General features: G+C 44.9%; 1 protein-coding gene across 1 annotated transcript; it reads left to right on the top strand.

Moving 5' to 3' along the window:
- The first annotated feature begins 8,381 nt into the window (after positions 1 to 8,381).
- LOC104554357 (tubulin alpha-8 chain) lies at positions 8,382 to 17,428 on the top strand. The gene is made up of 5 exons (XM_062013458.1): positions 8,382 to 8,477; positions 12,043 to 12,265; positions 14,694 to 14,842; positions 16,138 to 16,818; positions 17,033 to 17,428. Exons 1-5 carry the CDS (start codon positions 8,475 to 8,477, stop codon positions 17,324 to 17,326), a joined length of 1,350 nt encoding a protein of 449 aa, XP_061869442.1. The 5' UTR covers positions 8,382 to 8,474; the 3' UTR covers positions 17,327 to 17,428.
- The last annotated feature ends 5,087 nt before the right edge of the window (positions 17,429 to 22,515 follow it).

Here is a 22,515-nt window from a genome sequence, read left to right as displayed (position 1 = left end):
TGAAAGCTGCTTTTTGGGAGGCTGCTGGGTTAAAACATGGGAGTTGGAACTCTGCAGCCTGCATGAGATAATTGGGAGGCAATAGCAGGATGAAGGTCTAGCCATTCTTGGCAGCAGGAGGCTGTGAGATCAGCTGAGCTGTCCCAGGTAACTGCCACAAGTCATCCCTGGCCAAGAGGCCACAGTTACACTCTTCCTCTCGTAAATTAAGTGCATTTCACTGCTACGGGTACATGGTGCTTGAAACAGAGACTGAAATTGAAGGTGCCCTCTTTCTCCAGCTCTGCAAATCAGCAAAAAGGTTTTGGTTTCTGGGCCTGACAACACCCAGGGTCCCTCCGTGACTGCCCATTTCTTCACAGAAATCTTTAGTAGAGCAGTTACAACATGGACTTTAAAGTAACAGCTCTGAGGAGGACTTTGCTGTTTGCCTCCTTACTAGGATCTTAGGCTCTGCTGTTCAGCTGCTCCTCCTGTATTAAGCTTCAATCTTTGCAATACCTGCAGCTCCCAGTGTCTGCAGAACCCGTTGTGATAGCATGTGGAGATGAGGAGCTCAGCAGAGTTCAGAAAAGAGCTGTGGATTGCTAAAAACAAGGCCAGTTTTGCTAGGAGAGAGATTTTTGGCATTACATCTCCCTACGTATCTTGCCTTGCTTATTTCCCTAAATCACCAGCACTACAGAGCAGAATTATTGCCCCATGTGAGCAGATCCTGCCGTATCAGCACAGGCAGCTTGTACATGTGGGTGTTTGGGAGAAGAGGGATAGCTGAGATGTGTTATTAATATTCTCTGAAGGTCATTTTATGCGTCTGACATTACACTCCCTGGCAGGAACAAGAAAAGTAGGAGGAAAGGAAACAATAGAGAGGAAATAGCTTCAGGGTCCTTCAACAAATGATGCATGGAGATGCTTCCCTGCCTCCTGCAAAGCCAGGTTAATAAAGGCCAAGCCGTAAAATCAAAGGAACACTAAACCACCAAATATTTTGCCTAAAACCACAAAGTATGTTGCAGCTGCTGGGGGACACGGAAGGAAACCACAGCAGATGAGTGGAATATGCCATAAAAGTGCAAAGAGAAAATGAGGGCTTTGATAAAAGCCAGCTTTCTGCTCCTTTAACCAATAATTGCTGTTGTGCTTTTCAGCATAAAAACTTTTATACTGAACTGCAAGTCAACCAGGTTCTTAAAAGTGCAGCTTTCTTACAAGTGGAGCTGTACCTTTCTGTGTGGGTGAGGCTAGAGAAGAGGGAGGTGGTAGCTTAGCAATGCAGATGAGAGTTCCTGAGCTGTGGGGCTGCATCTCCCAGGGAGTGAGAAGCCAAGGCTGCAGGAATGTGCTTTGGGGAAAGTCCACTGGCATCTGAAAATGAGCTGACCACGCACAGACAGAAAATCAAGTGCCTTGCTCCCTATAAGCAATCACTGAGGAAAAGCAAGCAGGTTCCTTGGGTACTGAGATAACACTTTTGAGAGGGGGAAGCAGGCTCTGTAAAAATTGTTGCTTGCATCTTTCCTAAAACTTGATTTGGAGGGGCATGGTCCAATGTAGGGGGTTGTTGCAATTCAGCTTTTCAAGTAGCAGTTGGGCCTGAGAGCGGGGCGTGTTCTGGCCAAAGCAGCCGCTGTGCAGCCGCCAGAGGAGGTCAGAGCAAAGCAGACAGATTTTCCAGCAGCCTGCTTTCATGGACATGTTGGTCAGGACAGGTCAGAACTGCAGGCAAAGTCTATCCTTGAAAAGTCTTTCAGGGTAATTTGTGGCATCGATAGGAGCCACATGACCCTGGGGCAAGAAGCTGTGGTAGGAGAATTCCCTGCCTGACTGTGTTTATCATGGCTTCTCCTGGCTGAGGAAGCAGCAGCGAGTGTGTGTGTATACTCAGCTGTATTTCTGCTCCCCCCTTACATCTTCCTTATCTTCCAGGAGTCTCTGAATTCCCCTGGAGGAAGGCAGACAGTTCCTCCCTGAATTGCTGTGCTGTGCGTGCAAAGTGCTCTTGGCTGAGTGCTGCCAGGAGTCACCTTCTGCAGCAGTTCAAACTCAGATGCCCTGAGAGCAAGGGAAAATAAGCAAAGCCATGTCAGCACAGGTATCCTCCCCTCCCTTGAGCAGCTAGCTCTGCACACTGCCTGGAACACTTAGCAACATGCTCTTTCCATGGCAGACATCCAGATAGCAGCTCATTGCAGAATCCTTGGTTAATTTGGAATCTCTGGCAGCAGAGCATGAGGACGTGGCTTCAAGGACTTGCTGCTTTGTGCTTTCCTGGTGAGGGAGCACTCTGTGGCTCCTGTCCTCTAATAAAACAGGCAGAAGGACTCAGTTCTGTGTGTCACACAGTGGCAGGTCCAAGGGGCCAGCACCAAAAAGTGCCAGTAGTCAGGAGGTCAGAAATGCTTTGACTCAGCAAACACAGGACCCAAGTGCTGGGGAGCAAAATGCTTGGAGAAATGAGAAGTTTTAGACCTTGGTGGGAGGATCCTCCATTCATAAGGAATAACCAGGAATGAGAGATGTAGCTACAGGTGTCAGCAGCAATTCAGAGGCTCAGTGCCCTCCACAGGCAAGTAAGCCCCACATAGCTACTTGTTAACTCCCCTCACAGTGGGATGGGGGAGGAATTGGAAGGGTAAAAGTGAGAAAAACTCATGGGTTGAGATAAGGACACTTTAATAATGAAAATATATGGGTTTTTTTTAAAGTAAGGAAAGAAAAGCAACCAAGAGAGAGGAAGAACCGTATCTCTCCCAGCCAATGCCAGCACAGGAAGTAAACTGTTGGCCTCATTTGCTAACCACACTAACAGCTGAGTGGTTTCTTGGTCAAAAAGACCCCACAGCACAGAATCAGTGCAGACAGGGATATTAAAACACTGGAAATAGGAATAAATTGGTAGATGGTGCTACTGCTTGATGAGGGAAAGAAGATTAACTTCACAGTGGGAGAGATCTCTTCAAATGTGTGATTTTAGTTACCCACAAAAAAATAGGCCAATTACTGTAGAAGGATGGGACAAGGTACATTTGCAGTATCTAAACCAAAGTCAGTGGTAGAGAACACAACAGAATGTCTAGGCTGGGGTCAGTAATTTACTTTTAGGTAACAAACAAAACCTGGGCTAAGAAGTTCAACCAACACAAGCAATATAGTTACCAAAGTCTGACATAATTGGAAATGAAGGAGCACCAAGCAGCAGGGCAACATGAAACTCACAGTACAAGATGGCACTGAAAATGGGTAACTCAGAAAGCCTGTTAATTGTAAAGAAAAAATACATGGACTTGATGGAGAAGCTCTTTCAGCTTCAACAAATGTCAGATGGTGGTTTGTTACCACAGACCTGTGGGGAAGAAGTACTGTGTGAAAGTCAGGGCTGGAGTAGCATTTAAAATAAGCCCCTGTAATATGGAGAACAAAAAAATAGAGCAAGGAGTCAAGTCCATGCTTGCAGGAGTAGGATTAAAACAGTTGGAAAAACAAAAAAATGTAAGATTTTAAACCAGGTAATGTATTTAAGGTCATTAAAAACAGAATCTTACTTAGGATTACCTATAGGAAGCCACACTAATAGCACATTAAGGTTACAAAGGCAAAGGATCAAGGTAGAGAAAGCTGATGCTAAAGTTGTGAAATGTTAATCTCCTGTGCATGTACATTCTGCAGCAGCTCTGCTGACTATCACCTCAGAAATCTCAGAAAACAAAAGGAGAGCCCAGCCCTTTGGAGTTCCAACCTGGCAACTCACACATCTTTCCACTTTGACACTCCCTGGAGGGGGAGGACTAAGTATAACCATATAATTAGAGACATGCCTATTGTACATGTTCAGAGAGGAATTATTCTTTCCCTTGTATGAACTGCTCTAGCTGTGTATTCTGCATTCATCGTTCCCATATTTAAGGATTCTCAGCCCATCTGGAAGGAGGAGTGTTTAGGTCAGATATTAATTCAGCCCTGTCTGGTTGGATAGTTTTCAGCTCTAAATGAAAGATATTTCTTGGCACCTAGCAAACATTCCAAAAACCCTCATGGAGAATCCATGTCCTCCCATGGAGGTTTGGCCTCAGATCGGTGGATTAAACATTTCCACCTGGTGTGCATTCCCCCCAGATTGTTCCTCTGTTTGCTGTGCACAGCACTTGAGATAAAATGTGCAGGTATATGTGATGGGATAAACATCTCACACTGCAGTCAAAGCGTATGGAGTGGTTTGGCAAGATCCACAGCATCCTCCTTGGGCCTGTCCATCCCTGCAGGTCAGGGCACAGCCCATTCCTCTGCAGAACCTTACACCCTGCCCTGACAGGCAGCCTTTGCCTCCCTTTCCTTGCAGGGCTTGTTGATATTCAGCCTGCCAAGGAAATGCAAATGTGCTGTGTACATTGGGTTACAATGGCTTCTGATTTTAAACCAACCCAGCAAAATGGAGCCTTCCATCCTGGCTGCCTTCATGATTCATTTAGCTCACATCAATACATTCAGGCAGGAAAGGACACAGTGCTGTCCGTGCATGCAGCTGTGGCCGACTGACCTGAATGGCCAAATGAGCTAGTTTAGGCAGGACACAACTGCAGCCAGGCTGCAGAGAGGGATCCCACAACTGCACAAACATTCAGCCCAGGGCTAATTGCTGCTCTGTCAGCCTGTGTCAGATGCACCCAGGATCCACACACACCTGGGCCCTTGCTTGCAACAAGCCTCTTGTTGTGCACACACGTTGAGGCCATCAGTCCCTGCTCTGGAAGGCCCCATCTCACCCTCAGCAGAGCCCTGCAGCCTGCTGACAAATCAGTACTCTGTGCCAGGCAGGGGCCCTGTCTGTGAATGATTAACTGTTACACCTTCTCTTGCTCCCAAATGCAGCCCTGGACCCAACCCAAACCATGTTGTTTTCCTGATGCTGTTTGATCTGACCCAAGAGAAAAGCTGGGTGTTCATTTTGGGAAAAGTGATGAGGAAAGAATGGGAACAAAGAATGAAAGGATATGGGAGCTAAGAAAGAAGATTTTAGACAGCCAACAACACAGAGAGTCATGAGGAAGTGGCCACAGCTGTGTTCTGCTGTGATGGCAGGGAGGTGAGAGAAGCAACCAGATCCAACCCCACTCACCTGCGTTGTGCAATTCACCAAATGAGAAGGAGCTGCCCTACTGCAACATGCTGCTTCCCTTCACCAGCTCCCAGCCAACATCTCGGGTCAGCTCCAGATCTTGCCTCTAGAATTTAATTAAGAAAATCAATTGTATTACACACTGGAATAATCATTCAAAGCTACAGAATAAAACCTGTCACTGGGGAGAAAGGCTTTCACTCTGGTGAGGTACCCTCCCAACCCTGGTCTGAAATGGGCTGAAACATCTCGTGCTGGAAGGCTCAAGGCCATGGAGTCTGACTTAAACTAGAGCAGAAAAAACTGCTCAGCCCAGGAACATGCAGAGCCCTTGCCAAGTCTCACCCTGTGTCAGCTCTGTTTATAAACAGGCATCTGGATTTGGTTTTCTGGCCTTCATAAAGGAACCATTTGGGAGGGAAAGTGTCTCACCCATAAAATAAGGCAGAGGGGCTGTACACCTCTGGAAGGAGCCAAATGTAAAGCTAGGGGTGAAGGACAGAGGATTGAGGATGGGTATTTGAAACAGAATGGATTTGCACTGAGAAAGGAGGAGATAAACCTCAGTACTAAAAAATACTCAAAATGTCTTGAGTTAAAGCATTGTTCCCATAGTGATGAAATCTGAACATTTTACTGTAGCTATACACCTGCACTCATCCATCCACATACACAGGGGAGTTTTCTGGACCTGGGAATGAGGAGTTGGTACTCACTGAAATCTATGCAGCACGTTGTTGTTGTTAATGCTATAAAATGGTGCACAGAAATCCCAGGTAGTTTCAAACCCAGCACAGACAGGTACTTCACAGATAGATATGGGGTTCAGGCTATTGCATTTTTAGGAATTCACTGATAGAAGACCACAAGCATGCAGTATTTGCCCAACACTTCTGAGAAAGAACAGAAAACAAGAGCTGCATAGTTCTACATTCAGAGAAGGTTCATCCCAAACCCTCGAGAATCCCCAGACCCACTGTGCAGCTCCACAGACTTTATCATAAATACACTGCAAGTCCATCATTTTCTGAAAGCGTCATATTACAGAATCACAAGGGCTGGAAGGGAACTTGAAAGATCATCTAGTCCAACCCCCAGATCCATGGTACACAGCCAAAGTCTGTGCTCTGAGGGCCTTGATAGCATTACCAGACATTAACTGCCCATTTTTTTTTCCACTCCAGAAAGAACAAAATAAACTAAAATATTGTAGCTGTTTTCCTCTTTAATTTTGATGAGTGATGGCACATGATCCCTCTCATCTGAATGTGAACACCTACAGCTGCAGATTCACCTGGCTCAGACAAGTACAGCCATTCTGGTCTTAACTAAGAAACCTGTCTGAACTAAGGGCACTTTGCAGCCAAGGTCATGCCCCAGCAAAGTTAGGCTGAGCAATTAGTATAAAACAAAAGAGGTGATAAAACAGAAAGACAAGTTCTTTCAGGCCTCAGAGCTGGAGGGCATTACAAGAGGTTAGTGGGAATGGGGGCAGGTTTAATGTTGATTGGATTCTTCAAATATATACCCAACTTGATAGCACCAAGCAAATAATTTTTGCTTGTCGATGATTAGGTTACATAAAAGCAGAGAAGATTTTTCAAAAAGCTAATTCTAAAGCTAGGTATATTCCCCTGATGTCAGCTGGTCCATGGGTCACAAACCCATTTGCTTCAGGGTGCTTATTGAACAGGAGGACCTAGGTCCTGCTGAAGCTTGCTTCTTGATATGGGTACTCATATGTATGATTCCTGAAGCCCTAGGCAACCTCCCTCTTGTGTGCAGACAGCCAAATTCTCTTAATACAGACACTTTACTACTTTTTTAGATCTTGTTTTTCAGCTACTCACAACCTTTAGCATAATTTTTTGGAAACAAGAGTATATCAATATTATTTGTGGGTTTTTCCCCTCTCTCTCCATCTCCGTCCTTCTCTCTCAATACTCTGATGAGAGTTATTTCAGTTGGAAAAGACCTTTAAGATCATGAAGTCCAACCACTAACCCAACAGTGCCAAACCCATCACCAAACCACATCTCTCATTCCTTGCTTTCCAGAAGACTTTTGCCTTTCTTTTCTTTCAGTAATTCTGTATGTGCACCCACACAGGTTTCATTTCCATACCCTGTGTTGAAATGATCACAATGAACTCGATGATCGCAATCCTTAGCAGGCTTCAGTTACCATGCCCTTGGGACTTGTAGGTGTGAGGGGGTTCATCACTTCCCAACAGCTGTTCCAGCTGACTATAGGCCCAGCCTGAGGTGACACCACCACACTCTGTTCAAATGTATCACTTTTGTTCAGGCAGCTCAGGGGATTGGAGATCCACACAGGAAGAGCAAAAACATGATCTTCTTTCTTATTGTTAGAAATTCTAACACGTACCTATCCTGCAGCAAGAGCTCAGCAATAGGAGGAAGCAATTTCCTGAAGCAGATGCCCCTGCTGCCTGTGAAAGGATGGTTCTCCAAACTTGAGGTGCATATACTACCTCAGCAGCTTTCCACCCAGGGAGCAGTATGGCAATCTCATCAATATATCTGTCAACTTAACCCTCAGGGCACACGCCACAGAGGCTTTGTACTTCCTATTTGAACACCCAACTTAAACTGAGATATTTAAACACCAAAGGTACCGATTTCATTAGTACCTTCATGGCTTTCCAGAGTCGATCCTTTCCATTTCCATGCCTTTAAATCCTTTTCTTTCCACTGTGGAAACCGCCCTGCCTGGTGAGAGTGTGGTGGAGCTGCCTCCTGCCTCCTTGGACACTCTTCTGCCCTCACAGACGAGGGCACCCTCAGCAGGACACACACTCCCCCTCTCTCTGGGTATCCAACCTCCTGCCTTGCCGCGTTTCACTACCTGCTTTAACTGAGGGACCTGAAAGGACTCACAAGCCCGGGAGCCCCTCAGCATGGCCTGCGCTCCTGAGGATCCTCCTGAGGGGAGCTGAGGGCGGCCCGCGCCTGAGGCGGGAGGAGGAGCGGCCTTCCCTTGGCGGGAAGATCAATCCCCGCCCCCTCCCCACCCCTGGGTACGAATCGGCCAATGGTTAGCGCAGGACGGTGAGATTCATATCTGCGATCCAATGGCGTGCAGCCGGACGCACAGCCCGCGGCCGCCTCGCGATTCCGATTGGACGAGCGGACGCTCCCGCCGCGGAGACACCCAATAGAGCCGCGAGGAGGTCACGCCTCCGAAGGAGGCCTAGCCAATGAGCGAGGCGCGGGCAGGCGCTCGCCCCGCCCTTTTCCCTGTATAAGCTGGGCCCGGGAAGGGCGGCCGCTTCTGAGGCGCTGCCCAGACCCGTTGCGCGTCTGCTGCCCTTGCGCTGCCCCCCACCGCCTGAGCCATGGTGAGTCTGGGGCCTGGGGAGGGGGTCGCGGCGTCGCGCCGCTCGCCGAGGCACCCCGGGGGCGGGAAGGCGGGGTGGCCCCGCCCGTGAGCGGCGAGAGGCGCGGGTCCGCCCCGAGCCGCTGGCCCCGCAGCGGGTGGCAGCCGGAGCGCGGTCGCCAGTGGGCCCCGCGCCTCCCCGGCCCGGCCTCTGCGGGACCGTGACCCGCCGCGCGGCCGCGTCCCAAAATGGTGGCGGCTTCTCCGAGAACATGGCGGCTCGCCCCTGTGGCGGCGAGACCGGCGGCCCGGCAGCCGGCTCTGAGGCAACTCCTTCCTCAGAGCTGCTTCTGGCCCGGGCAGCAGCAGAGCGGAGCCGCGGCCCCTCCATCCTGGGCGTAGTCAGCCCTCAGGCCCCCGGAGCGGGATGTGGCGGAACCTCTGTCCCGCCCACTGCTGTGAGGGGAGGGTGAGCCGCTGTCGTCCTCTCATGGGTGCACGTTACATATAAAAGGAGTGAGAACAACCCTTGTGAGGCATGTGAGACCCGGAGGGGTAACAAAGGTCATGGCGCCGGCTGTTCTGGAGGTGCTGCTTCTCTGCCGGTGCTTGCCCCTACCGGAGCCGGGTGCCAGCTGCGGTGTGAAATGGTTGGAGAGCTCAGGGAAGGGGCTGATGGGGGAGATTTCCTGAAGGACTTTGAGACTGGCTGGGTAATAGAGCTGAGCTGCAATGACCTTGTAAGTTAGGAGTCCGCCTTAGGGGCATACCTGAAAGGTCTAGAACATCATAAAGAGGACAGATCAGCTGTTGAGTTGTACAGCACAAGTGGGAGCTGTCAGTGGCATTTTATCGAAAAGCATGAGGTCTTTCTCTATGTGGGTACTTCCCCTGAACATCCCTTTTGAAGGGAGTCTGTGGTGTCTTCTGACATTGTTAATAACAGGCAGCTTCTGTAGGGTTTATGAACATATGGGAAACACTTCTTGAACTGAAAGCAGTTAGAAGATAGGAGACCATTGGAGGATGTGTTGATGTCTTTATCTTGTTCTTTCCCTTCTATGGAGGCCTGTTTAAGAGTCATCGAATGGCTTGGGTTGGAAGGGACTTTAAAGATCATCCAGTCTTACCACCCTCACAGGGAAGAACTTCTTAATACCTCACCTAAATCTCCTCTCTTTCAGTTTGAGGCCATAACTCCTTGTCCCATTACCATGTGTCCTTGTAAAAAGTCCTTCTTTGGCTTCTTATGGTCATGATTTTTAAATTAAGCCAAATCAAGAGTGTGAATGCAGCCCCTCACCTCTGCAAAGGATGTGTCATAGGGAAACACATTCTTCATTACAGTATGTTGTTGAACTTGGTCTGAGGTGATACAGATACTCTCATGAAACTTGGCTTTCCATCAGCTCCAAACAGATGAAGCTGTACCTGAAATACTGTGCAGGAGGATCAAGGGACCTGGAGCATGATCCAAGTATGATTATAGAGAGTTGGGCTTCCTCAGCCCGGTGGAGTACAGCAAGGGACCACCTAGGAGCCTTCGATGGCTACTGAACAGGCAGTTATAAGACAAGCTGATGCTCTAAAGCTGGAGCACATCCTGTAGCAAAAGGATGAGTAGAGACTGGAAAGGTTCAGACTGGGCTGGGAAAATTCTCTGGGATTTTTCACTGAAATTAGTACTATGCTTGAAAGTAGTGCATGTAAGTGAGGGAGGGCATTTAGTGCTTAGTAAGGATTCTGTCCTGAGTTGTGGCTTGAGCACAGCACTTAACAGTACTGTCTGTAGTGTATATTTAAACCATATCAGCTATGAAACTTCCTTTAGTGATATGTGAAGGCTCAGAGTTTTGAGTGTGATGCTTGTCTCTTGTCTGTCTTTACAACTTAGAGATTATACTTTCGATATTCAGATTTCATGCTGATCTTTAGCATTCTTGGTACTGTAAGACTTCTACTGTTACAAGGCTATGCAGAGGAAGATAGGCAGAGTCTTTAGTGTCAAACAAAGATTTGTTTAATTAAATAGCTGCATATACTTAATAGTACTTGGTAGAGCTGTGGGACAGCAGTTGGAAGTGACCTGTCAGAGCAAGGCTAACAGTAGCACCAGGTCAGGTTTTTGTGACTAGTTTTTGTCTCATCAAGTTTTGCAAACCTCCAAGGATGAAGATTATTTCCCACCTCCCTGGTGACTTGTTCCAGGTCTGCAGTGCTGTGCAGGGGAAGCTTTTCCACACACCCAACCCAAATCTCCCAGCACTCTCCTAACATCTGACCTGAGACCTCCCATAGAGTGAGGGGGAAGGCTTCTTAGTGTGCTGGCCCATGTGTCTCCTTTTGTAGTCTGGCATGTGATTTGTCTTATCGAGGGTGAGAGCCCTTTTGAACACTCAGGATGGTTTCTCTGGTAACCTTCAGGATCTTTTTAGTAGGCCTGCTTCTCACTCAGTTAATTGCTTCTTTGTACTGATTTGGGGAGTTAACTCTGCCTCAAGTGCTGAACTTTGTACTTTGTCAAATGAAACATCTGTGCTTTTCACATGGCACCTGTAGGTTGCTCTGTTGCTCAAGTTGTACTTTGAAACACTTAAATATTCTCTTTGGAATGTGAATGATTGTTGTTGCTTTGTGTAGTTGGAAGTAGTGGTGCTAGTTCACTTGGTGCTGGAAGGCTCATAGTCTGTCTTCCATGCATTCAACTTGCTTGGGCATGCTAGTCCCTCCATGCTTCTTTTCAGGGACCTTCCCCACCTGCTTTGAAGCTTCACTAACAAAGCCTGGATCACTGGCCAGGACCTGGTGATATAGTTCTCTTTCTCTTCTTGCTGTAGAAAGGAGTTACAAGTTGCTCTCTGGCTTGCCTAAAAAGATAGTGTGACTTTATTAATTGCCATGGCCTGGCTTCTCGATGACTGTGCAGCCTTGTTGGGCTGCCTGCTGAAGCTGCTTTGCCTGTCACCCTTTTTGCAGTGTGTTAATACTTTACATACAGCATTGTGATAAGAGACCTGATGTTCCATTTTGAAGTGATACTAAGGATTGTGTTAGAGGCAGAGACATTATTACAGAATGACAAAGCTCCTTGAAGTGATCAAGGGAATATTATTCTTCTGGGTTTTATGTATATTAAACAAAATGGCCCTGGATCTTGCAGATGGCTTTGCTCCATCTGGTGGGTGGAGTTCTGGGAGTGAAGATTTTCTAGACACTTAATTGGGGCAGTGACAGCAGTCAGCAGCTTGTTCTAAATATTCAGTGCTTGTTATGAAGAGAAGTTGACTGAAGGACTTGGAAGAGTTGATCAAGCTCTTCCTGTCTGGTTGAGGACAGAACAAGGAGGAGGAATGAGTTTGTAAAAATGCCAGTGTCTAAAAGGGTCTTTCTAGGTGGAGATGGATGATGACTGAAAGAGGCTTTTGTGTTCTGTTGTATTTTGTGCCAAATGCCCCTAACACCAAGACAATGGGGCCAATGTTTCCATAGCTTTGCAGTATGGGAGTTCAAGCACTGTGTGCTAAATGTTTTTTAAACAAGGAAACTGCTATTTCTGCTGAGTAATCCATTTTTTTGTCTCCTTGCAGCGTGAGTGCATCTCAGTCCACGTTGGCCAGGCTGGCGTGCAGATCGGCAATGCGTGCTGGGAGCTGTACTGCCTGGAGCACGGCATCCAGCCCAATGGCACCATGCCCAGTGACAAAACCCTGGGTGGAGGGGATGACTCCTTCAACACCTTCTTCAGTGAAACTGGGGCAGGAAAACATGTCCCTCGTGCTGTGTTTGTGGACCTTGAACCAGCAGTTATAGGTAAATAGTGACCTGTGCAAGGGGTTGTAAAACATGCTGTAGGATTTGATTTAACTTACACATTTTATAGTCCAAGGGCTCCATTTCTCTAGTTCTGAAAATGGTTTTGGGGCTTTAAACTTTTGCTTTGTGAAGCTTACATATTCCTAGTGATGGAAAATACTTGGCTTTCCATTCATTGACACTGGCAAATGGGCACTCTACAGTGCTAAAGTTAAATATTGCCTGCTGCCAGCCTGTGGAAATAAATGAGTCTTCTGAATATGCTTCATATTTTTGCCATGCAAGGAAGCAGTTACAACCTCTTGAAACAACATGGCATAATGTGTACAGCAGCCAACAGGAACCTTTTAAAAAGGTGATATGTATCATTAAGCAGTTTCCTTTTTTACATTGGAATGTTTCCTGTGCTTTCCCAAAACAGTCTTCTACTCTCTGTAGCTTGAATTGTCCTTGTAGAAATTAGTCTCAATCACTAGCCTAAGTTCAGGGACTTAAACTGTGCACTTTTAACTTCCTGCTGCCTTGTCTTTGAATAACAATCCACTCTTATCCTGAAAATCAGCTGGATCCCAGGCTCTGGCAACACTAGTATTCAGATGTGATCCCAGGCATCAAGCACTGACCAATCCCATATTGTGGCATTACCTGCTCTGCCAGCTCAATGGGAGTTCCCTAGTTTCACAAGACAGTTGTTCCTTTTGTCATGAATCTTGTTTTTGCTCTCACCAGTGTGTGTACCTGAAGTAATTCTGCTGGAGCTGGTTTCAGGAGCTTAATGATTTGAGGTATATGCTGTGTGGTGTCCTGCAGTTGCTGTTTATTTCTGCAATACATAGAACTGGGAAAAGGTGATGAGTGAATAGTCTTAGGCTATTCTTGTATACCTGAACTGTGGGTCTTTGTGACTGACTTACATTGCTACACCCCAAACCACTTTCTGTGGCTAATACAGTATCTGCAGGACAGCAGAAGGCTGTTGGGCAGGTCAAGGATGAGGGTGCTGGTCTCAACTTAGAAATGAGCCAAGGCATCCTTGGCCATACACTAATATTCCCAGGAGCTGTTGCAGGTCTGTCTTTGTTTTCTTGAGCCCTGTGGCTGTTGCTTCCCTGCTGCTGGCCAGGTGGTGGCTCTAAGCAGCCAGAAAAGGCTGATAAATGAGGTGAGAGCAGGTGACAAAGATTTCACCTTGCCTCTGGGGGTTAGTAACTGGTGAGTCTTGGGACAAATGGCAAAAGGCAGTGTGCCAGCACTTAATGAGGAGATGGGCAAAAGGTTGTCTTATGAAATGCTTGCTAATACTAAAAAAGTGAGGGCTTTTTTTTAAAGATTACATCATGTGCCTTGCTGGGGGATAGCCTTTATTCGTGCCCTGCTTATTTGACTGGGCAGGACTAGCATAATTCTTCCCATTCCTGCAGTGTGTCAGGGATTTTTGGAGCTATGTACTGTACTGGTGCTGCTTTTGGTGAGGGCAGCAGGACAGCAGTATGTGTACACCAGCTCTGTGGATGAGGTGATAAAATGCCATCAAACCTTCTACCAAGAAGTAGGCCAGTAATGCATCAGGGAATTCAACACAATGTCTTTGAAAATCTACCCCAGACAGACTTAAACATGAAGAGTAGTGTCTGGGAAAGCTTTGGTTTAGCTGTCTCCTGAACTCTACATTCTTCATTCCAGCATGTTTTTGTAGGCTAAGGATTCTTAACTTTTCAAGTTTTCTTACTTCTTGACTCATGTTGACCCTACCAGCTATCGTTTTCTTCAAGTTGTACATTTTTCCTTTTTACCCATATTTCTCCTTTATCTCGGAGTTATAATGCAGAAAGTCTTAAATATATTTGTCTTTGGAATGGTAGACTGCTCCAGATAGGTTTTATTTTGGTGCAGCTTGGAAATATTTTGGAGTACTGGATTGCAAACTACAGTGGTAGCTGATCAGTCTAAACCTTCAAATAGTAACAGTGTTTTTAAATCTTAACTACTGCTTGTCTTCATCTTGCTTGCTTTTTCAGGTTAAAAAGCATAGATGCAAGCAGCAACTTCATCTGTAGTTAGTAAAGCTTTTGCTTTTCCCTTGGTTTTTAATTAAAGGATGCAATCCTGCATTAGCATACAACTCAAGAATGGCCTGAGCTAAACCAGAGACAAAGCTTTGAGTGTCTTTACCTTTGTGGTAGGACAGAGCTTTTAGCCTGCTAGATCTAAGTGCAGATTTCTGTTAATTAGTGGAGATATAACTCTAGATCGTCCTGTAAATCTGTACCTGGTGGGGGATGCTATGTGTGTTTGCTTGGTTTCTTTCTAACACAGCCACTTGTGCTGGAGTGTACAGTTCATCATTTGAATAACCAAATATCTCTACAAGACCATCTTCCATGCTTTCTGAACAGTCTAAATAATATTCATCTTGCCTCTGCAGATGAAGTTAGGAATGGGACATACAAGCAACTCTTTCACCCTGAACAACTGATATCTGGTAAAGAAGATGCTGCGAATAACTATGCTCGAGGTCATTACACAGTTGGGAAGGAGATAATTGATCTCGTTCTAGAGCGTATCAGGAAACTGGTAAGACTTTTCTTCACTGAAGGCTCTTAAACATCTTTTTTTATCCTATTTCACAGGATTTGGAAATTAGGTTTTAAAAAAAATTACATAGCCCTATAAATTGTACTTGAATTTATGAGATTCTTTGGACTTAGTCTGCATCTGGTTTTATTTTTAGCCAGCTGAGAATGGTTGGATTATTCCTGTCATATCTAACTTTCAAGTGGCCTAAAATGCTGATGAAGCACCCAAAACCTGATAGTTCAATGTTCAACTTCAGAAAGCCAGGATGATTTGCATAGTTCCTGCTGAAAGGGATTGGTCTCTGGCTGGGGCTTTTGCAAGGAAGTTTAAATAGGAGTGTTTGTTTCTGTGGTTTGAACTTCTGTTTGCATTTCCTGCTGTTAAAATTTCTGAATTAATTTTATGGTTGTAACAGTAGAAAAGGAGTACATATCAGTAAGCTGGGATGTTTCAGGCTCCCCAGTGCTTTGATCATGTTGAAAATTTATGAACAGCTTAGAGGGTTCAAGTTCCCTTTGTAGGGCTGCTAAGCAGGTATTTCTGTCACAAAGGTAAGGTAATTCTTGCACAAAAAAATCCAGGGTATACCTCTGGTGCTTTAATATGGACTGCTGAGTCTCACTGAGAAATACAACCATTGCAGATGAAAACTAGTATTGATCAAACCAGTAAAGCTCAACCCTTGTCTGCCATTGTCTAATTAAAGCTAAGTTTGCAGCAAGTTATACTTTGACCTGAAAAAAAATGTGGTTGTAATTTCTTTTTACAAGCTGATGGAAGTCCCTGTCAGTCCTGGAAATCAAAATAAGCACCATGTGGCACTTACTGAGGACGAGGCAGTCTAGTTTCTTCAACCTGAGAAGACTAAACTGGAATGGCAGTGTAATACATTGACAGATCACTTCCCTGAACGGAGTTACATGCTTGCAACTCTTACAGGATTGTAGCAGTAGTTCTGGGACAGGAGATTTCTCCATTTCCATCCAGGTAGAGAACATGTAAATGTGTGTAAGGATAGGTGCTCTGTAGTTCTTTGAATGTTACTGCTTTTCTTGGTCATTGAAGGCCTTGGCCTGGAAACTGGGGGTAGGGGAAGCTTGAGGTAGTAATTTGAAGAGGTCACCCTCCAAAATGTGTCGGGCTTAGAATAGCCAGGAATACAGTGGTTTGTGGGACACCACCTGGGTGAGTCCAATTCATATGTGTCAGAATTCAGAGTTGCTGGTCTTGAGCTTGTTTTGGGGTTCTTAAAGCAACTGTATAGACATTAACACATACCTTTTCTCTTTCAGGCTGATCAGTGCACTGGCTTGCAGGGTTTCCTGATCTTCCACAGCTTTGGGGGAGGCACTGGCTCAGGTTTTACTTCTCTGCTGATGGAGCGCCTGTCAGTTGACTATGGGAAAAAATCCAAGTTGGAATTTGCCATCTACCCTGCACCACAGGTCTCAACAGCTGTTGTTGAGCCCTACAACTCCATCCTGACCACCCACACCACCCTGGAGCATTCCGACTGTGCCTTTATGGTTGACAATGAGGCCATCTATGACATTTGCCGTAGGAATCTGGACATTGAACGCCCGACCTACACCAATCTCAATCGCCTCATTGGTCAGATAGTCTCTTCCATTACTGCTTCCCTCAGATTCGATGGTGCCTTAAATGTGGATCTTACTGAATTTCAAACTAACCTGGTGCCTTACCCTCGTATCCACTTCCCACTGGTAACGTACTCCCCGATTATTTCGGCAGAGAAGGCCTATCACGAGCAGCTCTCTGTGTCTGAGATAACCAATGCTTGCTTCGAGCCATCCAACCAGATGGTGAAGTGTGACCCTCGCCATGGCAAGTACATGGCCTGTTGTATGCTGTATCGTGGGGATGTTGTCCCCAAGGATGTCAATGCTGCCATTGCTGCTATCAAAACCAAGCGCACCATCCAGTTTGTGGACTGGTGCCCTACTGGTTTTAAGGTAAGTTTCAGTTACATTGTGACTTTCTGACAATTCTTATTCACTGTCATGGGTTTAAGTGTATTTTCTCATTGGGGTGTTCTGTAGGTACCTGATTTGTATTTTGATCAACAGAGACTAGGAGTGAAACTTTTTATTCAATTACTATCTAACTTTGATTATAGCCACTGTAAAATACCACAGAAACTCATGGTCTGTTCTGCTTTTCATGTAGGTTGGCATCAATTACCAGCCACCCACAGTGGTTCCTGGTGGTGACCTAGCCAAAGTCCAGCGGGCAGTGTGCATGCTGAGCAACACTACAGCCATTGCTGAGGCATGGGCTCGACTGGACCACAAGTTTGATCTGATGTATGCCAAACGTGCCTTTGTTCACTGGTATGTTGGAGAAGGGATGGAGGAGGGGGAGTTCTCAGAGGCTCGGGAAGATTTGGCTGCACTTGAGAAAGATTACGAAGAAGTGGGCACAGACTCAATGGATGGAGAAGATGAAGGTGAAGAATATTAAACACAACAAAAGGGAATGGCAAATCTTTGCCATTTTACTGCCTCTTCAGTAGCAGTGTAAATTATGACAAATAATTGGAATAAACTTCTTTTAATCAAGTCATTTGGTAGTGTCCAAAGACTATGTACATTTATTATATACAAGCAGTCAGTCCAGGAGGTGGAATTTGAGAGCTGAATGAAATAATAGTGCTATAGCTAGATGAATTCTTGTCCATCAGGTGTTGCTGTTAGAAGAACTAATAGTGCATATTCCTCCCAGAATATGAGATTAGGATGTGCTTGAGCTTTTGCTGGAAGATTAATTAGCTACATTTTTTGAAGGCTTTTAAAGCTGATGTCAGATGAGGCAGCAGGAAGCTGTCTGGAGCAAGATCTGTGTTAGCTGGCCAGGATTAAACACTAATGTTCCCTAAAACATAATTTTACAGAAGCAATTAGTCCATGGGTTCAAATATGGAAATTGCTATCCTTCTGTGTAAGCTCACAACAAGAGAAGATTGGGCTAATCAAGTTATCTTCAGATGTTGGACAACTGTTATCTGAAACCAACTTCTACAAGGTTTTAGGGGAGGGTCTTGGACACAGGCAGCGATCCACAAAACAGATAACATGCCGATTTCTGACTTTATCTTGAAGCTGGGTGAGTCTGAGGAATCTCTCCCACAGCAGTAGCAAAAGTGGAGTAGTCAAATATGTTAAGATGATTGAATACTGATTACAGGGTACCAAAGCCTGACTCTCAGACAAGATTTGAGGTGGAGAATTCCTCCCTGTCTTATTTGTATTCCTTCTGATCTAATACCCTGTTAGCTGATAATATGCATACTTGCTTGGCAGGAGCTACAGCTGTGATATGAAAACTGTCAATAGCTTCCTTTTGTATGGAAACCTATAGTACTCATGTAATGCTGCAGCATTTAACATCAGTTCAAAGTGGGAACCTTCCCTTACCCTGAGTTTGAACGGCCTTGGGTGTATGGGTTCCTCTAGATGGGGGTATTGCTTTTAATTTAAATGAACAGGCTGCTGATGTTGACTGAAGGTCTAACAGAATAGCCTGGTCTGTAGGGGCTGACCAGTAGTTTGCTTAGGCTGAAACCCTGATGGTCTGAATTACTGTTTTGCTCCTGCAGCCACTGGGTCGAGTCATTCTGATTTGAAATTTATTGGAGGTGGAAGTTGCCAATTTTATATAGATGAGGAGAACAACCTTAAGGCTTTTTAACCTAGTTGAGTGCTTCACTGTCTTGTCAGCTATGGTCTTAAGCAGAATATCCACATGCTGTGTTAAATCATACCTACTGCTATTCAGTGTTAAATGAGCATCTCTGAAGCTTTGGTGAGTTTCTTACTTGATTTTGCTTGTTTTTATGTTCCAAGGTAGACATAGGAGAGTTTCAAGTCCTATAGACTTAGTTTCCTACTTCCTGGGTGGATGATTAAGCAGATGTTAGACATAACCCAAGAGACAGCTGCATTCATTGCAAGTTAGATTGAGTGCAATGGCAGTGCCGACAAGAGGAGGATGCAAAGGACTCTGTCATGCCTTGCAGGTGTCTAGATGTTCAGTGTGGAATCTCTTACTACTAGCAGATCATGAAGAATGTTGTGCAGCCACAAGTGCCAGGGCCATGATTTCCTTTAAGAGTTGTGTAGCAGGGGTTGTATGGGAGTGGATTCCTGAACTGGCCTTCACTGTGATCTGCTAGCAATGTTTTGGCTCTTCCAACTGGAATTCTTCATTTCACTATTTGAGCCTGACATGTTCTGTTTCCTGCTAATGTCTGTTTTCCTGTTCATTTGGATTACCCGTATTTAGGACACTGCTGCTTGTGTGATGAGAACTGGATGGCAGTCTGTCAGGATTTTATCTGGGCACGTACAGTGATGGGTCTGTGCAGGGAACAGCATCTGTGTAAAAAGCTTGTACATGTTGAATGTTGAGCTCTTTGAAAAACCTGGACTGACTGAGGAATATTGTTCAGTGTAGGCTTTGGATTTGAGATGCATTATGCTTTTAATTTTTAAAAATAACAAGTAATGCTACTTTGAGAAGATAAACTGAAGCATGACAAGCATCTACTGGTGGAAGGTTTGAGAAGAGATATGTCACTTATGAGCCATTGAACTGATGCTCAAAATGCATTATACGTTCTCAGCCTACACCATACTCAAATTTTCTTTATATTAGTGTTAAACACGGTTGCAGTAGCTAGTGGGCAGTTAGCTCTCAGTGTAGGCATCTGCATACTGAGCAAGAGTGTTTTTTTTCTCAGATATGAAACCAAGATAATTACAGCAGGAAAATCCTGCTAAAACTGCTCTTGCTTCACCTAGCTGCAGAAGTCATTCAGCATGTTGTAATTAGGAGCTGGATAGTTGGATTAACAAATAGATGGTTCATCCACTTCCTGAAATGTAGAGGAGGTCCTACACTGAATTAAAAACTCAAGTGTAGAAGAGAATACCTGAAACCTGCAGAGGTTTAGCTTAGCTGTCAGTTAAAAGAAAATGCTTTCTTTGCATTCTCTTGAAAGCTGTTCTTTAATGCTGAACTCGAAATGACAGCTTTCTTCGATACGAAATCCCTGTACTTGTGCTTTGAAAAGTCATGTGCCTGTTTGCTCTGGCAGCAGAAAGAGGCATTATCTAGGGGTAACTAAATTTATCTTTACCTGTATAGTGACACGGCTTTCTCTGGTATTGAGATTGGCAATGAGTTGCTATCACCTGATGCAGAATAACTTCTGGGACTTAAGTGGAGGAAGAGGAAGTGAGCTGGATCCCAGGGTGGATTGGGTTGTGAATTTGGCTGTAAATTGCTGGTCTTATCTGGAAGATCTGTTCTAAAATGGTTCTGGTGCCATTCCAGGGGAATGCACTGCAGTGGAATCTGATTTCCACCCACTCTACCCTCTGAATAAGCAAGATGAATACCTTTTAATGTGTTAATGCCTATATTAGATATGATTATGTACATTTCTAACTTCCATAATAAGCATACCACAGTGTAATTGTATGGTAATTTGTTTTAGCTTTGTGGACAGTATAGGTAACAGATAACATGAGCATTTCACTGCATGTGCTGCCACCTTTTTCCTACAGAGAATATTTTTCTCAAAATAAAATTCAGAAAGGGCTTTTGTGCCTCTTCAAACCCTGTCAGACAGAACATTTGCCTGAGCAGCCTGCTGCTGAAAGGCATGAAAAGCATGAACTTGTTGGAGAGCAGAGCTGTCTGGAGTTAGAATGAGTGAGGCTTTCATTAAAAGTGAGTAAGTAAAGAAACCATAAGGTGACTCCATTCTGGTGGAAAAAGCAGAGGTAAGATTGCAAATCACCCTGCTTTTGGCAGTGTTTTAGGAAAATACAAAGTATTGTCTGGAGAAAAGAATAACAGTGACTTGGTAGTAAAGATTCTGCAGCTTTACCTTTTCTTCACCACATAATAATGAGGAGTTGGAGAATGGTATCTCATGGGCAGTTTAGAGTTGGCCTAGAAAACATTACAGAAAGGTTTAGGAAATACTTGTTTCTAACTTAACACAGGTCATTAGAAATGTAGGAAGACTTAGGAAGTATTAAATGAGTTCTCTTTTCAGAAAGTACATCCTAGTCCTCTTAAAATGAAGTATCCAACCCACTGGCTGAGCTCAGTTCTGCTTTGAGGTTTACCCCAGGCTTCTTAAGTGACACCAGTGTTGGTGTGTAGTGGTCTGAACTTTGTTCCAATACATGCAACAGTAGCTGTTACATGAGCTGCAAAATTGAGCAGTTTTTGAGGCTGAGGGAAGAACAAGGGGGTTTAAGCCTTTCTTTTTGAGTTTCAAAAAGGGGAAAGGGAGTCCTTATTGTAGGCAGGAATATTGAAATTCACTGTGTAAGATGGAGACTGGAGATCAGATGGTCATGGAGAAGTTGAAAAAATGTTCAAGATCATTATATATAGGTTTGAGTTTCTGTCCATATGGATTCAATCAGAGCTCCAGAAAGACTGTCCCAAATGTGTTGTATTAACACTGGTTAGGCATTTATCCCACCTCAGCTTTGTTATGTTTTGGAGGTGATGGGTGATGTTTAACTGCTATTACACTGCTGAAGGGACACTCTGCAACTCTTTCCTAAAGAGCTGCATTCTTTTAGCTCTGAAGTATTTTAGTATTGAAATAGATGCTGTTGCTGGCCTCTATGTTCATACTGCTACTTAAACATCAGTCAGCTTGCTACTTGGGCAGCTCACTGAACAGAGACCAGTGAAGTACTTGGGCAGTTCGTAACTCTCCCAAACTGTGTGCCTTGTGTTTGTGTAAAATTCACTTTTCCAAACGTGATGCCTGAAAGTGAGTTACCCATAGTCTGAGGCAGGTGTACTGGGATTTCTATGTAATATCAGGGGAATTGAGGGGGACCGAGACAGCAGGAACAAGGGGGAAGTTCTGTCCATTCTAGATGGTAAAGTTCAAATTAACTGGATTTCCTAAGTACCTGTTGAAGGCCTGAGGTGCCAAGTCCAGAAGTGTGCATTTAACTTCTGGAGGCTCACACTGGGACAAATTCCTTTGTCCAAAAGGGCTCCAACGTCTTGAGAATCTGTTCTTACTCTACAGTTTTAATCTGTCATTTCTATGAACTTCTCTAAGACAAGGGTCTTTATGAGGTTACTGACTGTCAGTGTTCCAGTTCCTTTTTCAGGGTTGGCTGTTGTTGCAGTGTTTCAGATTTGTGGATGAATTCCTAGCAGCCTTCAGGAAGGGCTGCCAAGACCTTAAGGATCTTCATGTTACTTTTTCTTTTGTTAGAGCTCTATGGCTACAACTGTCAAATGCATTTCATAGTCTTACATCATTACCACTTGCAAAAGCTACTTTTCAGTCAGTTATACTGAGAGAAGAGATGTTTGTGGCTTTTCAGTTATTTCAAAATCCATTTTGTAGAACCTGTCTTGGGTGAATGATGGCATGCAGTTTTTATCAAAGAGATGCTGCTGCACCATTTTGAGCCTGGCATTGTTTTCCAGCACTTCTGGACCTGATCTTGTGCAATTCTTGTGCCCAAGTTGTCAGAGCTGTGTCCCACGGAGAGTTACTATCAGTTTTATGCCTGTAGCTGCTGTTAAACCAGCATTTACTGCTGGCTATTGCTGTCCCAGTCCTCCCTCTTCTTACCCATGCAATTGTGTTACTGCTC

The sequence above is a fragment of the Colius striatus genome, chromosome 22 (genome assembly GCF_028858725.1).
Source record: "Colius striatus isolate bColStr4 chromosome 22, bColStr4.1.hap1, whole genome shotgun sequence".
NCBI lineage: Eukaryota > Metazoa > Chordata > Aves > Coliiformes > Coliidae > Colius > Colius striatus.
Note: the sequence above shows the minus strand (reverse complement) of the source record. Positions and strands in the feature narration are given on the sequence as shown.

Excerpts from the sequence above, each read along its gene's own strand:
- LOC104554357 (XM_062013458.1), top strand. Across the intron at positions 12,266-14,693 it reads CCTTGAACCAGCAGTTATAG|ATGAAGTTAGGAATGGGACA; the intron begins GTAAATAGTGAC and ends TTGCCTCTGCAG. Across the intron at positions 14,843-16,137 it reads TAGAGCGTATCAGGAAACTG|GCTGATCAGTGCACTGGCTT; the intron begins GTAAGACTTTTC and ends TTTCTCTTTCAG.